Here is a 15585-nt window from a genome sequence, read left to right as displayed (position 1 = left end):
CAATGTATAAATAAATGCAAAAATAAATAAACAATGTATAAATAAATGCAAAAATAAATAAGCTAAATGTATAAATAAATGCAAAAATAAATAAACTATATGTATAAATAAATGCAAAAATAAATAAGCTAAATGTATAAATAAATGCAAAAATAAATAAACTAAATGTATAAATAAATGCAAAAATAAATAAACTTAATGTATAAATAAATGCAAAAATAAATAAACAATGTATAAATAAATGCAAAAATAAATAAACAATGTATAAATAAATGCAAAAATAAATAAACTAAATGTATAAATAAATGCAAAAATAAATAAACAATGTATAAATAAATGCAAAAATAAATAAACTTAATGTATAAATAAATGCAAAAATAAATAAACTTAATGTATAAATAAATGCAAAAATAAATGTACTAAATGCATCAATAAATGCACAATGCAAAAATTAAATGCACTAATTGCATAAATAAATGCAAAAAATAAATGCACTAAATGCGTAAACAAATGAATAATTTGTTTTATAAATTAGTTGAAAACACTGTGATGAAAAGCAGCATTTCATTAAATATTAATCACGCTACACCAGAATACAGGTTGCTTGAGGGAAAAATATATAATATCTGCCAGTGGAGTCAGAAAAAATGTACTTAAAGTCAGAATTAAGTGAATTTATGCTTAAGTGAATTTAAATTTTCCCTTTGAATTATCCAGAAAACAAGACTTTCATATTTCTGGGTAAATGTACTGGAAAACAAGACAAAACTAGTACATAAGAAAATCATATTTTGCAGTACTCATAACTTCATCTGCATTCTCCAGTTCTGTTTCTCACCGTTCATCCACCAGGATCTCCTTCTGCTGTTGGTGTGGCTTTACGCCCGTCATCTGTCTTATACTGACGGCGTAGATCTTCGTCGTGTAATCCATGTTCTTTTCCCGAGAGACGTCGCTGTCGTACCCTAGACACAGACGTTCGTCAAATAAACATCTTTAAACTCAGTTTATTCTCACAAACAAAAACTAAAACATTACCTCCATCCTCCTCGGCGTCGTCATCTGATTCCTCACTGTCCACGGCTTTGCTCTCGCGTGGACCAATCCCCTCTCTCGCCCAGATCATGAGGGCCGTGTCGGCCCCGCCCACCGACAGCAGCATCGCATCATCATTCGACCATCGGATATTTGTCACATTGGCACTGTGAGCCACGTACTTCTTAAACTTGGCAAACTGACCCTGTATGAAACAAAAAACATTTTTTATGCATAAACCTCAAGACTTATACACTATTGTTCAAAAGTGTTTTTTTTAACAAGGATGCATTAAATTGATCAAGAGTGACAGTAAAGACATTTATAATGTTACAAAGATTCTATTTCAGATAAATGCTGTTCTTTTTAACTTTCTATTCATCAAAGAATCCTGAAAAATAAAAAGCATCACAGTTTCCAGAAAAATATGACTTGTTTTCAACTGATAATAATCATAATTGTTTCTTGAGCATCAAATCATCATATTAGAGTGATTTGTGAAGGATCATGTGACACTGAAGACTGGAGTAATGATGCTGAACATTCAGCTTTGATCACAGGAATAAATTACACTTGATGAGCAGACGACGCTTCTTTCATAAACACTAAAATAAGTGGTGTGTAAGAATACACGATGTGATCATGTGACCTTGCAGGGGAAGCTGAAGAGCTTGACGAAGCCGAAGTCGTCTCCGGTGGCCAGCAGCTTCTTGTCTTTGGTAAGTGAAGAGGCGTTGACGAAACTGAGCGTGGGCCAGACGCCCTCACAGGTGGAGCCCAGAACCGACGTCCATGTGGCCCATTCCATCTTCTCAGACTGAACACACACACACACACACACACACACGGTCACAGCGCTGCACTTAGCCACGTAACCAGATGTGTGTCTAGTTTCTCTACCTCTAAACTGCTGATAGTTTGTCGTCTTCCTCGTGGAGCTTCGAAGAAAAGCTGCTCTTTGGCACCAGTGTTGACTTGAAGCAGTTTCCCTGCATTAATGCACACAAACATGTTTACCTCACACACACATGCACTGAAAATTTCTAAAACTTTTCGCCTTTTATGTTCAAACCGGAGTCAGACAATGATGGAGAGACTCTAGAAGAAGTGACAACATGTAGAAGCAACAGGACATTTCTGAATGGTTAGTTGATGAATTTATGAAGCTGATGTGTAGTTATCTTCTAGTCATTGATTAGCATATTCTGTCTTGATAATCTATAAATCGTGTTCAGGGGGCGGGGTTTATGTAAATTCTAGGGTTGGTGATGTCACTAACCCGGGAGGAATGTGGTGTAGTCTCTACCAGCCGTTTGTTGTAGTCCTTAAAAAGCCATTTCTTTAAAAGCAAATCTCTCCCTTTGCTCTGAACTTTGAGCGTTGTAACTTTGCAGATGTTGTTTATGCTCAAACAGCAACATTACACACTAACTAAAGTTAGAAAAGTCAAATCATAATCAACCACCCCTTTAACTATTGGTATAAAAGATGCTATTTCCTGATATAAAAATAATGCAAACTACAGTTTCATGGCCAGCAAATTCTCACAGTTCAAAACATTATCAAAACAATGTATGTGTAGATTCATTCTTCCTGTTTCTCACTCAAGGATTAAGTCATGACATGAAGACAGACATGAAGGTGCATATTATTGCTTGAATATATATTTGTGTGTTGGGTTTGCGAGGATTACCGCGCACGTCCCAGTCCACGTGTGTGATGCAGCTGGACGCTCCTTTACAGATGCCCACCCTCTTACTGGTCAGAACGTTATAAATGTCCACAAATGAGTCGTGGGAGGCCACGGCGAGGTATTTTCCAGCATCTGCAAGATAAAAGACAATATTACATCAATTACATGCTTTATGCAGCTATTATATCATGAAACAAAATAATGTAATAGTAAATATATTATTATTATTATTTTTATATATAGTTTTAGTAAAATAATATAAATAATATAATAAATTAACTTTATTATTATATTTATCATTTTATTATATATTTTTTGTCAATATATATTATGTATATGTATATATAAAATGATATTTTTTTTATCAATTTATATGTTATATATATATATATATATGCATTATTTACTTTTATTATCACTTAATATGTTCATATTAATTAAAAATAATTAATAATATTAATTAATAGTAATTTCTATTATTTTATTATCAATCACATATACAGTTAGGTCCATATATATTTGGACACAGGCACAATTTTAGATTTTTCAGGTATTTACCAAAACATATTCAAGCTATAGTTATATAATGGATATGGACTAAAAGTGAAACTATCAGGTTTAATTTGAGGGTATTTACATCTAAACTGGAAGAAGAAGAAGGGTTTAGGAATTACAGCTCTTGAGAGTAGATGGTTACCTTGAGAGAACCTGATGTCAGAGATGATCTCCTTCCTGTGGTGAAAGGTCACCATGTCTTCCAGCGTGTCTGCATTCACCACCAGAAAGCTGCCGTCGTTTAGACCCACCGCTAAGGCTTTTCCGTCGGGGGAGAAGGCACAGCATCGGCCACCTACACACAGGCACATCAGCACAATTAAATCGTGATGTTGAATTTGACCAGCAGTATTTGATTAAAGGTGCAATTATGCCCCTTTTCACCAGGTGTAATATAAATCTATGGTGTCTTCAGAATGAGTCTGTGAAATTTCAGCTCAAAATACCCCACAGATCATTTATTAGAGCTTGTCAAATTTGCCCCTTTTTTGGGTGAGAGCAAAAACACGCCGTTTTTGTGCGTGTCCCTTTAAATGCAAATGAGCTTTAGCTCCGCCTCTGTTCTGAAGAGGGCGGAGCCTTTACACAAGCTTCAGAAACTCCGGCAATAACAAAACTGGCCAATCTCACTCATCCAGAATCCCAGAATCACCAGTAGCGAGTGCAGCCTTACGGAGAGACTCAGGAAGAGTTTCTGAATGTTAGTGGAGACATTTATGTTGTGGAGTTACTGTTTCTGGGTGATTTCAGTTGAAAATAAAATAAATTCACTGGGACTCTAAATAGTGTTCAGTGCTCGTCTGTGCTCAACGACAGAACAGTTTTATGCTTTGCTCGAACTTTTACCATTGCGTTAGAACTGGTCACTGTTGTCGCTCGTGAAACCAAATGTTGTGCCATGTGTGTACACGTGCAGATTAAGAGCCGGTAATATTATAATAAGATCCTCTTCCTATGTCAGAAGGAGAGCGAAATCTGATCGGCTTATTTTTTTACAAGTCAAGTCAAGTCAAGTCAAGTCAAGTCAAGTCAAGTCATGTCAAGTCATGTCAAGTCAAGTCAAGTCAAGTCAAGTCAAGTCAAGTCATGTCAAGTCAAGTCAAGTCAAGTCAAGTCAAGTCATGTCATGTCAAGTCAAGTCAAGTCATGTCAAGTCATGTCATGTCAAGTCAAGTCAAGTCAAGTCAAGTCAAGTCAAGTCAAGTCAAGTCAAGTCATGTCAAGTCATGTCATGTCATGTCAAGTCAAGTCAAGTCAAGTCATGTCATGTCAAGTCAAGTCAAGTCAAGTCAAGTCATGTCAAGTCAAGTCAAGTCAAGTCAAGTCAAGTCATGTCATGTCATGTCAAGTCAAGTCAAGTCAAGTCATGTCATGTCATGTCAAGTCATGTCAAGTCAAGTCAAGTCATGTCATGTCATGTCAAGTCAAGTCAAGTCATGTCAAGTCAAGTCAAGTCAAGTCAAGTCAAGTCAAGTCATGTCAAGTCATGTCAAGTCAAGTCAAGTCAAGTCATGTCATGTCATGTCAAGTCATGTCAAGTCAAGTCAAGTCATGTCATGTCAAGTCAAGTCATGTCATGTCATGTCAAGTCAAGTCATGTCAAGTCATGTCATGTCAAGTCGTCACCTTTATTTATATAGCGCTTTTTACAATACAGATTGTATCAAAGCAGCTTCACAGTGATAACATGAAAATAATACAACAAAATACATTCTGTCTGTATTTTTCTGCATAAATCATAGAGCCCTACCCACTGGCAGAAGGTTAGCTGTTACTGTATTGTGAGAGATCATCTACCTTTCTTCAGTTTCCGGACGGCCACCATTCGATGGTTGGCTGAGAGCTCCCAGATCCGCAGTGTTTTGTCGTCACTCACAGTGGCACAGATGGGCAGCAGTGGATGAGCAGCCAGACCCCAAACTTCCCCCTCCATATGACCCTAAAACACAATACACACAATATCCATGTAAAGTTGCACATTTAAGTAGTCCTTCATAATGTCTTAATATATATATACATACATATGCAACACATAATAAAAGTAATTATGTTCGAAATTACTCTTACAAGTAACTAGGGAATACACAGACCTGTATATGTATATTTACGTCATTAAATATGATTTTCTTCATTTCTCAAACCAGATGGCACCAATTTGCCTTCCATGCATTGGATTTTAAATATATTTGCTCTATTTTAATTAAACTGTATTAATTGAAAATCAAATGAATTATTTTTAACTTTTAACTTTAATTGGAATATCACATAAAACATTTGCGAATGTTTTCAGCGTTTCCATCCCATGTGTTTAAGTGAACAAAATAGTCACTTCCTGGTGCAAAATATCCGAAATAAAAAAGGAAGTTGCTGCAATCAGGGAAGAAACTGTGGCTCTTTATCCTCCATTATAAATGAGTTCGTCTCAGAGCGTCTGATGAAACGCAATAAACGCTCATGTTCTCTGGCGTTCGGATGCTGGTGTTCGGGAACGCAAGTCACGAGAGTCACGTGAGTTTTTCTGTTGCTCATCAAGGGATTTATTTCCATCGTAGTTTATGTGCATGTCTTCTTGTCAGACTAAAATGAGCACACATGTTGTTTGTTTTTTATATACATTTTTGCGCATCTTGCCGTTTCTGTCCAGTGTTTGTTTTTTATACAATATCCCAAAATGTGCATAAAAATAGGTGGATGAAACATGGCTATTATCATATTGAAGAAACCTGTTAAAAAGTTCAACAAAGCTGATATTAAAGATACAATATGTAATTTTTTTCGCCACTAGGGGTCGCTAACCTCTCACAATAACAAAGGCATAGGTTGATGACGCATAAGCAGAATTATGGAACTTGTCGTCATGCTGATGGATCTAATAATGTTTATGGATGAGTGAATACACTGATGTTTTTAACATGACTGTGGAATGAAGCAGGGCTCGAGTGCTAATGAGAGACAGATCTCAGCGCCACACGCGAGTCCCGCGGATATAAAGGAATGAGGACATTTCATTCTACCGAACTAACTTACCCTCAAGAGCTGAATAACACTCACACAGGGCAATTTATCAGATGAATGAAACTTGTGAGGTAACGCAGCGCTGCTTCACTTGCTCTACACTATCACACTAAACTGCATTGAGTGTGTTAAAGTTATAATGTTATTCTGTGTGTGAGTTTGTCTGTATGAGACTAGCAGTAAGCTAGATCAACATTAGAATAACATACTGATCATATTCTAACATTTCATCATGTTGAGCTATATAACATTGATTAGTTTTATGTACATTTGCTCAGTGGAAGTTAGCCGCGGACGCTAGCTCTCGGCATCTCGAAAACGCCACACTGATATTGATCCTCGTTTTAGTTCTCCTTTTGTCCCAAAGTCCGCTTGCCATGGTCCATAATGTTTGACCGAAACAACAACAGCGTGAGCGCGCCGCTAGACGTAACGCGGTTGTCCACGTCTGTCGCCATGGTTACTAACCAGGGATAACGCGGATATTACGTCATTGACAGGCGACAAGTGAACAGGGACGAGCCGTTATTTAAAATTGGAATTTCTCTGAAATTAAAAATATTTGGGAACTTTTGGGATATTGTAAGTACACAACTGCAGGAAATATATCACACTGTGCAAGTGATTTTGGGATATTTTATTACAAAATTCTTACATATAGTAGCATTAAGCGGATTATTGTAGCTAGATGGAAAACGTTGGCGAGTCGCTTTCGATGGAGCGTCTGCTAAATGCACACACGCACATAATTAACCATGTTGTGAACTAGTTGACCTGCCTGAGCTCTTCAGTTGGCTTGACCGTGTTTTTATTCCGCAGCTTTATATCTGACGGGGACACACACCTGTACGAGTAAAGTCATCGGGCCGCTCTTGTCAATCTCCAGGATCTCTCCGTTCTTTGTTCCCACCAGAATGTGTCCGTGTCCCAGAGTGATCGCTCGGATGGAGGGGTTGTCCTCTAACAGCAGGCCTAAAATAACACAAACGTAACCCTTTTAGACTGACACTTGTACTGGTACTACATGAAAAAACATGGACATGATTAGAAAAGGCTGACTGACCTTAAATCAAATAGTTTTAAAACTTGTGATCTTTTGGACCGCCACAGGAATAATAATAAATACAGAGCATTTTTGGGGTACAATATCAGCCACAATTAACTAGTCCTTCATAATGTCTTAATATATATATATATATCCAATTTCAACACATAATGTAAGTCAAGTAAATAATTATGTTTGAAATTACTCTTTTAAGCAACTATGGAATACACAGACCAGTGTATATATTTATGTGTCATTAAATATTATTTTCTTCATTTCTCAAACCAGATGGCACCAATTTGCCTTCCATGCATTGGATTTTAAATATATTTGCTCTATTTTAATTAAACACTGTATTGTAATTGAAATTAACTTGAATTATTTTTTCTAATACAGGTATTCATTTACATATAAATAAATAATCTAGAGGAGAATATTGTCTAATACCATGAATTCTCATCAAAATAATAAATATTACTGAGACAAAATATATATTCATTTCATTAAAAAAATGTTAAACGCTGTATTAATTTAACAAAACAAAATATTTTTGTAATATTTATATTATTTTATGTAGCATTAAAGTGAATAATTTAGAGGTGAATATTGTCTAGTATCATTAAATCCCCTTAAAATGCAAAATATTAAATAATAAATACTATTGAAATAAAATATAGTACATTTGTTTCATCTTTTTTTTTTCTTTTTTTTTTTATGCTTATTATATTGCCTGCTTATTATATTGTCTGGATCATAAGTGTGACTCCTATGTGAGGAATACCAGAGTTAAACTAAATGACACAAACTTGTATTTCTTTATCTACAGAGAAGCAGAGAGCAGCTCAAGATCCTCTCCAGGTAAACCGGTTCTTCACTGACCCTGAAACACACACAGAGAAACACACGCGGAGGAACACACACCCTTTGAGGAAGGCGAGAGCGCGGCCCTCTTGATGGCGTAGGTCTTCAGGCATCTCTCGAACATGTCGTCCCACAGTTCCACAACTCCATCTTTACCCCCCGTCACAAAACCCTTCAGGTCATAACACACCATTACAGATAATAGATACATATATAAGTATGTACACTCACACACATCACACACACACACACACACACACACACACACACACACACACACACACACACACACACACACACACACACACACACACACACACACACACACACACACACACACACACACACACACACACACACACATTAACCCGACCCCTAAACCTGCCCAGGTTATATATTAATCCTACTTACCTTATTGTTATTTTGTTTATTATTATTACAGATTTTTTGGTACATAAATATAAATATATTATAAAAAAAATGTTTCTTTTTTTTTTCATCTTAATTTATTATTTTATTTCCACACACACGCACGCACGCACACACACACACACACGCACACAAACTCTCACTCACACACACGCACAAAAACACAAACACACATTCACACACACTCAAACATGCACACCCGCACACACACTCACTCTCACACACACACACACACGCACGTACACACCCGCACACACACTCACTCTCACACACACTCAAACACGCACAAAAACACAAACACACATTCACACACACTCACTCAAACACGCACACACACACATGCACACACTCACTCAATTCACACACATTTTTACCGTCTTCACCTACAGTTTATTTCTATCTAATACACCAGGTTACCAGGTTGTATTGCATGTATAACGGTGTGTATGACATCTTGAAGAAGAGAAGCACACACACACACACACACACACACACACACACCTTATCCAGCGAGCACATGGCAAACACAGGGCCATCGTGAGCTTTGATGCTCTTCATGAGCGTGGTGTCCTTCCAGATGTACACGTCACCCGTCGTGGCGCCAGAAAACACCAGATCCTCCGAGCGCCCGTAACAAGCCGACATCATCGTCTCCTGCTTCCCAAGATTCCCGAAGATACCCCTCTTAAACGTCAGACCTCCTCCTGCATTGAGGAACACGCATGCTCACACACATTTTCAAAACTTCCTCTTTTTTTTCAAAACTTCACAAATCCAAGAATTGCACACAAAAAGCAAAATGCCTCACATCTCGTGCAAAATGAAGATCTGCATTCAAAATATAACAAACATCTCAAAAGCAAACATTTGTGTTACGTTGCAAACACCTTTGCCATAATATTATATTTTTGAAATATTATTCAAAACCTAAAGCTCTTCCTTCATGAGCTCCTCTGAACATTTCTGTTCAAGACTGAAAGTAATTGTCAGAGAGATGTTGAAAAAACTCACGGTAAACATGAAAGTGCAATTGAAAATAAACTATTTATTATTTGTGTTTGTGGTTGTGAATACAGTATTACACAGTCTGAAAAACCTATAACTCGACCTTTGACCTATTATAGGCCTATTCTAAAGCCATGATTGGCTGGTGTTCAGTAAAGCAATGAGTGTTTGCACGTGTGAGGAGTGTGTGTGAGTGTTTGTGTGTGTGTGTGTGTGTGTGTGAGTGTGTTAGTGTTTGCACGTGTGAGGAGTGTGTGTGAGTGTGTGTGTGTGTGTGTGTGTGTGTGTGTGTGTATGTGTGTGTGTTTGCACGTGTGAGGAGTGTGTGTGTGAGTGTTTGCACGTGTAAGGAGTGTGTGTGTGTGTGTGTGTGTGTGTGAGTGAGTGTTTGCATGTGTGAGGAGTGTGAGTGTTTGCATGTGTAAGGAGTGTGTGTGAGTGTGTTTGTGTGTGTGTGTGTGTGTGTGAGTGTTTGCACGTGTGAGGAGTATGTATGAGAGTGTGTGTGTGAGTGTGAGTGTGAGTGTTTGCACGTGTGAGGAGTGTGTGTGTGTGAGTGTGAGTGTTTGCATGTGTGAGGAGTGTGAGTGTTTGCATGTGTGAGGAGTATGTATGAGAGTGTGTGTGTGAGTGTGAGTGTTTGCATGTGTGAGGAGTATGTATGAGAGTGTGTGTGTGAGTGTGAGTGCACGTGTGAGGAGTGTGTGTGAGTGTTTGCACGTGTGAGGAGTGTGTGTGAGTGTGAGTGTTTGCACGTGTGAGGAGTGTGTGTGTGTGTTTGCACGTGTGAGGAGTGTGTGTGTTTGCACATGTGAGGACTGTGTGTGAGTGTGTGTGAGAGTGTATGTGAGGAGGAGTGTGTGTGAGTGTGTGTGTGTGAGGAGTGTGTGTGAGAGGAGTGTGTGTGTGAGGAGTATGTGAGGAGTGTGTGTGAGAGGAGTGTGTGTGTGAGGAGTGTGTGTGAGAGGAGTGTGTGTGAGTGTGTGTGTGTGAGGAGTGTCTGTGAGAGGAGTGTGTGTGAGAGGAGTGTGTGTGTGAGGAGTGTGTGTGAGAGGAGTGTGTGTGAGTGTGAGTGTTTGCATGTGTAAGGAGTATGTATGAGAGTGTGTGTGTGAGTGTGAGTGTTTGCATGTGTGAGGAGTATGTATGAGAGTGTGTGTGTGAGTGTGAGTGCACGTGTGAGGAGTGTGTGTGAGTGTTTGCACGTGTGAGGAGTGTGTGTGAGTGTGAGTGTTTGCACGTGTGAGGAGTGTGTGTGTGTGTTTGCACATGTGAGGACTGTGTGTGAGTGTGTGTGAGAGTGTATGTGAGGAGGAGTGTGTGTGAGTGTGTGTGTGTGAGGAGTGTGTGTGAGAGGAGTGTGTGTGTGAGGAGTATGTGAGGAGTGTGTGTGAGAGGAGTGTGTGTGTGAGGAGTGTGTGTGAGAGGAGTGTGTGTGAGTGTGTGTGTGTGAGGAGTGTCTGTGAGAGGAGTGTGTGTGTGAGGAGTGTGTGTGAGAGGAGTGCGTGTGAGTGTGTGTGTGTGAGGAGTGTGTGTGAGAGGAGTGTGTGTGAGAGGAGTGTGTGTGAGAGGAGTGTGTGTGAGGCTCTGATGAATTACTGTGGCGTTTTAATAGGTTGTGTTTGAAAAAGGAAATAAAGATAATTCCCATTAGATTTGTGTGTGTGTCACACAGAGAAGTGTGTGTTGTGGTTTTCAAAAAGTGTTTTATGAAATTGAAAACTGAGTCGAAGGCCGAGAATTAGTGTATGGCTTTGCAGATTTGGTGTGTGTGGTTCTGGTGTTTGAGTGTCAGGTTTCAGATTCTGTGTGTAAGAAGCTGAAAAAAAAAGCGTTGTGAACGTGAGTTCCCGCTGAGAGTGCTTCTGCTGCTCCAGCGGTGTGTTGTGACTCTCTGAGCTCTTTTAAAAGCTGGTTTAATTGGTGGAATACGGAGCGCTGATGGTACAGACAAAACCGTCACATCAGCTTCTGACGGCTCAATGTGATCTGGCAGATTCTCCTGCGGTCATGTGACGTGAGAGAGACGGGGAGAGCTAGTGCTTCAAAGATTTCAGCAAAAAACTACATGCTGATAAACATTAAAAGTTTTTTTTATATATATATTCATCTGAAAGTTAACACATTATTACATATACATACAATTAATATGTTTAATATTTAGCATTAACAAGCTAACATTTATCTAATTTGACATTAAAATTGATTCATTCTGTAAATACAAAATGTTGCAGAAATGAAATGGAAAAATGACAGATAATGTTTCTTCTGTAAAAGTGCAGATAATGTTTAAATAGTGCAACTGTACTGAAAAACATCACACAATAATAATTCAAATCAAGTACAAGTTTGAAATGTAAAAATCTAACAATAATACCAATAAGATTATAATACTACTACGAATTCTACTACTAATAACAATATAAACCGCACTAAGGATTGACGAGCTTCCGGGTTCATGAATATTAATCACTTCTGCGTTTGCGCATTCGTTTCTGCTCGCTCATAAAGGCTGAATAATTCCAGATTAACTCCATTATTTTTACAGGAAAACACAACAAAGAATATCGTTTACATGTAGCACGTCAATTCTGCGTAGTATGTAAGTCTCTCTCTCTCTCTCTCTCTCTCTTTGAGTGTGTGAGAAACACTGAGCGCTCTCACACTAGTGTTCACTGTGTGTCAAATACACCGTGCGTTCATCGAGATGAACTGAAATAGATCGCTTTACAAGCCGTGTTTCCATTACCCTTTAAATTCCGCAAATTGAAATTGCGAATTGAAAATACGCCCAATGGAAACACGTCAATTTCGCGAAAACTCCCATTTATTGCGCAAAAGTTTTCCCGCTCGCATGAGGAGGTTTATCAGGCAATTCGAAAAAGAAATATTTCGCAAAACTGCAATGGAAACAGTTTTTGCGCATTTACAGTCACATGACGTAGACGACGCGGTGTGTTTGGACAGAATACGAGACAGAGTTCTTTATTAAATTCATAAAAGACAAAATAATTACAGGAATACTGGATTCTAAACCTCAAAGAAATGCCACAATCAAGACCTCGAAGCAGATCTGAGTGAGAAACACCCAGAAACTCCTCATATGTGCCGCTCACAAGTATAATAAGGGTCTTTCCTCACCATTAATGATTGGGAAAACACGCTTGCGTCTCCTTCCATTAATAATAATGACTAGTGCGGTGACTGGGATATATATATACCTACCAACATCTGTCGCCATGATTTTTGGAATGACTTATTGTTTTACGCACAGCATCGGTTAATGGAAACGCCGTCGTTTCGCAATAGTTTTTTGTCGGCAGTAAGAGAAAAAAAACCCGCAAAAGTTTTGCGCAAATCTGTAATGGAAACGCGTCTAGTGTTCGGCGAGTGAAATATATCTGTGTACCAGTTCAAACGGGTCCCAGACAGAGATACGTCATCAACTAGGCTTTATCGTTATTATCGCGGGAAGACTTTGGGCCCTATCTTGCTCCCAGCGCAATTGACTTCGTACACCAATGCATGTGTCATTCCTATTTCTCAGCCGACGCACAGCGGACTTTTCCCTCCACAGACGCACGCCGGTAAATTAGGGAATAAACTTGCGCTCCCGGGGGCGGTTCAGCGAAAAGAGGAGGCGTGTTCCGGCGCAAACGTTCCCGGGTGCTATTTTGCAGTTTCAGAAAACAATCCCGCCACAGACCAGGAGAAACCTCGTCTAAAGTCAGTGTTCAGATGCTATTTTAAGGGCGCATGCTTGGCCATAATGTAGCGTGTGCACAACACACACACACTTTGCTTCTCTCATCTACACACAGACGCAGCAGTTTTCATTTTTGCAAACCAAACATAATTACAAGGAAAAATATTCCACACGAGGGAAATCATTGTGGTGTCCATGAAGATGTGAAAGAATAGGCATAAATCTAGCTTACACATTTACCCAAATGATCATACGCCTGTTTAACCGAAGCTAATCTGGGTGTGTTTCTCCGTCCCCAATGTCACTTCTCTGTGTTTTACGGCCCTGACGAGAACGTCGGTCTCCTCGGCTGTGAACCGCTCCTGGCAAATCCGCCGTTATAATAGCAATCCGCCATGGAACAAGCGCGCCTGCTCTTAAAGGGAATGTGAGATGACGCTCTGATTGGTTTATTTCACGTTACGCCCAAACCACACCTATGAGTAATGAAGCTACTTCAGACCAACACATTTTAGATTTGCGTCGGGCGCAAGAGTCATTTATCCCGCCGGTATAATAGCAACAGCGCCCGAGATCCGCCCACAAAGTTACTTGCGTTTCACGTTTGATACTCGTGTTTCAGATCGTTAAAATAGGGCCATAGCCCATCCCTAACGCAAGTGTCATATTATTCACAATCTTATACAGACAACTGGCATTGAAAGGAACATCTTTACCTGTGTGCAGCCAGAACTTGATGTGTTTCATTCCCACCGTGAGCAGTTTGTCCATGCGGAACGGGTTTCCTTTCACCACAAAGATCTTATCTTTATGTCCTCTATGGCAGAGAGAGCGACAGATGTCTTTCGTGACCAACTCCGCTTGTTGCACACACCGTTTAGCACTGAATGAGTTTGTTTTACCTGGATTTGGCCAGTTTTTCGCCTTTTTTCCAGTCCCAGATGACTATGGAGTGGTCTTCGTCGATTCCCACAGACACTAGACTCTTTCCATCCGCTACATGGGAACGATTTTTCAAAGAGAAATAAGAGAACGTGACTTGAAAACGCATTAAAATCATCAAAAGTGACTTTAAAGACATTTTTAATTCCATTTCAAATAAATGCTGCATGAAAAATGTATCACGGATTCCACAAAATATATAAAATATCAAGCAGCATAAACTATTTTCAACATTGATAATAATAAGAACCACTACAAATAATTGAGCATCATTTAAATAAATAAATAAATAATAAATCAAATAAATCATCATATTAGAGTGATTTGTGAAGGATCATGTGACACTGAAGACTGGAGTAATGATGCTGAACATTCAGCTTTGTTTAAGATTTGCATAAAACATTTCTGGAGATGCATTGGATTATTTTGCTTAAAATACGAACATTTTGTCAATGCTTCAATGTCAAAGTTCTGAAATATCTGCCAATTTTGCATAAATTTGAACTCAAATATTAAAAGCTTCTTATCAGATGTGAATGTATAGTGTGTGGGGTCTGACCTGTGAACTCTAGAGCACAAACCCCTCGCTGATGTTGACCCTTCAGGAGAGACAAACACTTCAGCGTCTGGATGTCCCACACATGGATGGCCGGATCTCGCCCCACCTGACATACACACACACACACACATATTTCAACATGTGCACGCTCTGCCCGTATGCTTTACAGAGAAATGCAAACTGAATGCAATATGAATTAAAGCTGTTATCCTGATCCAATCCTATAGCGCAAAGCATCTGACTGTTTTCCAGACGTGTCTCACCTGTCCGGTGGCCGCGTAATCTTTCAGCGGGTGCACAGTGAGGCTCAGGATATCGTCGTCATGCCCGAGGTAAAAGCGCTGTGTGTGTTGCTGTCTGTTATACACCACGGCTACAGCCGCCACATGATACGCCACATCTCCGGCCTGAGTGTAAAACAGATTATTCCTGCAGTCGCAGCCCCTGTACCTGAGACACACACACACACACACACACACACACACACACGCAGAGAGAGACACGTCACATGACATGCGGCCACTGGAGAAACTTTATACATATTCATCTGAAAGTTAACACATTATTACATATACATACAGTTAATATGTTTAACATTTAGCATTAACAAGCTAACATTTATCTAATTTGACATTCAAAGTTAATATAAATATAATATAAAATATAACATAATACAAACTATATAAAATATAACAATATTTAGATTATATATATATATATAAGAAAAATATTATAATATA

General features: G+C 38.9%; 1 protein-coding gene across 1 annotated transcript in view; it reads right to left on the bottom strand.

Annotated features, from left to right (window-relative positions):
* Window positions 1-15585, bottom strand: part of eml6 (EMAP like 6) — a gene marked incomplete at its 3' end in the record, with an annotated part of 73959 nt that overhangs the window by 20224 nt on the left and 38150 nt on the right. Inside the window, exons 14-27 of the mRNA XM_084395852.1 lie at window positions 15109-15295; window positions 14846-14951; window positions 14247-14340; window positions 14061-14161; window positions 9135-9337; window positions 8265-8376; window positions 7143-7270; window positions 5081-5222; window positions 3426-3578; window positions 2729-2860; window positions 1936-2024; window positions 1685-1852; window positions 1039-1240; window positions 839-965 (exon numbers count right to left, since the gene is read on the bottom strand). Coding sequence (XP_084251978.1) covers window positions 839-965; window positions 1039-1240; window positions 1685-1852; window positions 1936-2024; window positions 2729-2860; window positions 3426-3578; window positions 5081-5222; window positions 7143-7270; window positions 8265-8376; window positions 9135-9337; window positions 14061-14161; window positions 14247-14340; window positions 14846-14951; window positions 15109-15295 — 1944 coding nt within the window. The remainder of the gene's footprint in view (window positions 1-838; window positions 966-1038; window positions 1241-1684; window positions 1853-1935; window positions 2025-2728; window positions 2861-3425; window positions 3579-5080; window positions 5223-7142; window positions 7271-8264; window positions 8377-9134; window positions 9338-14060; window positions 14162-14246; window positions 14341-14845; window positions 14952-15108; window positions 15296-15585) is intronic.

Source organism: Rutilus rutilus, assembly GCF_951802725.1.
Source record: "Rutilus rutilus genome assembly, chromosome: 22".
Lineage (NCBI taxonomy): Eukaryota > Metazoa > Chordata > Actinopteri > Cypriniformes > Leuciscidae > Rutilus > Rutilus rutilus.
This window is presented reverse-complemented; position numbering and strand designations above follow the sequence as displayed.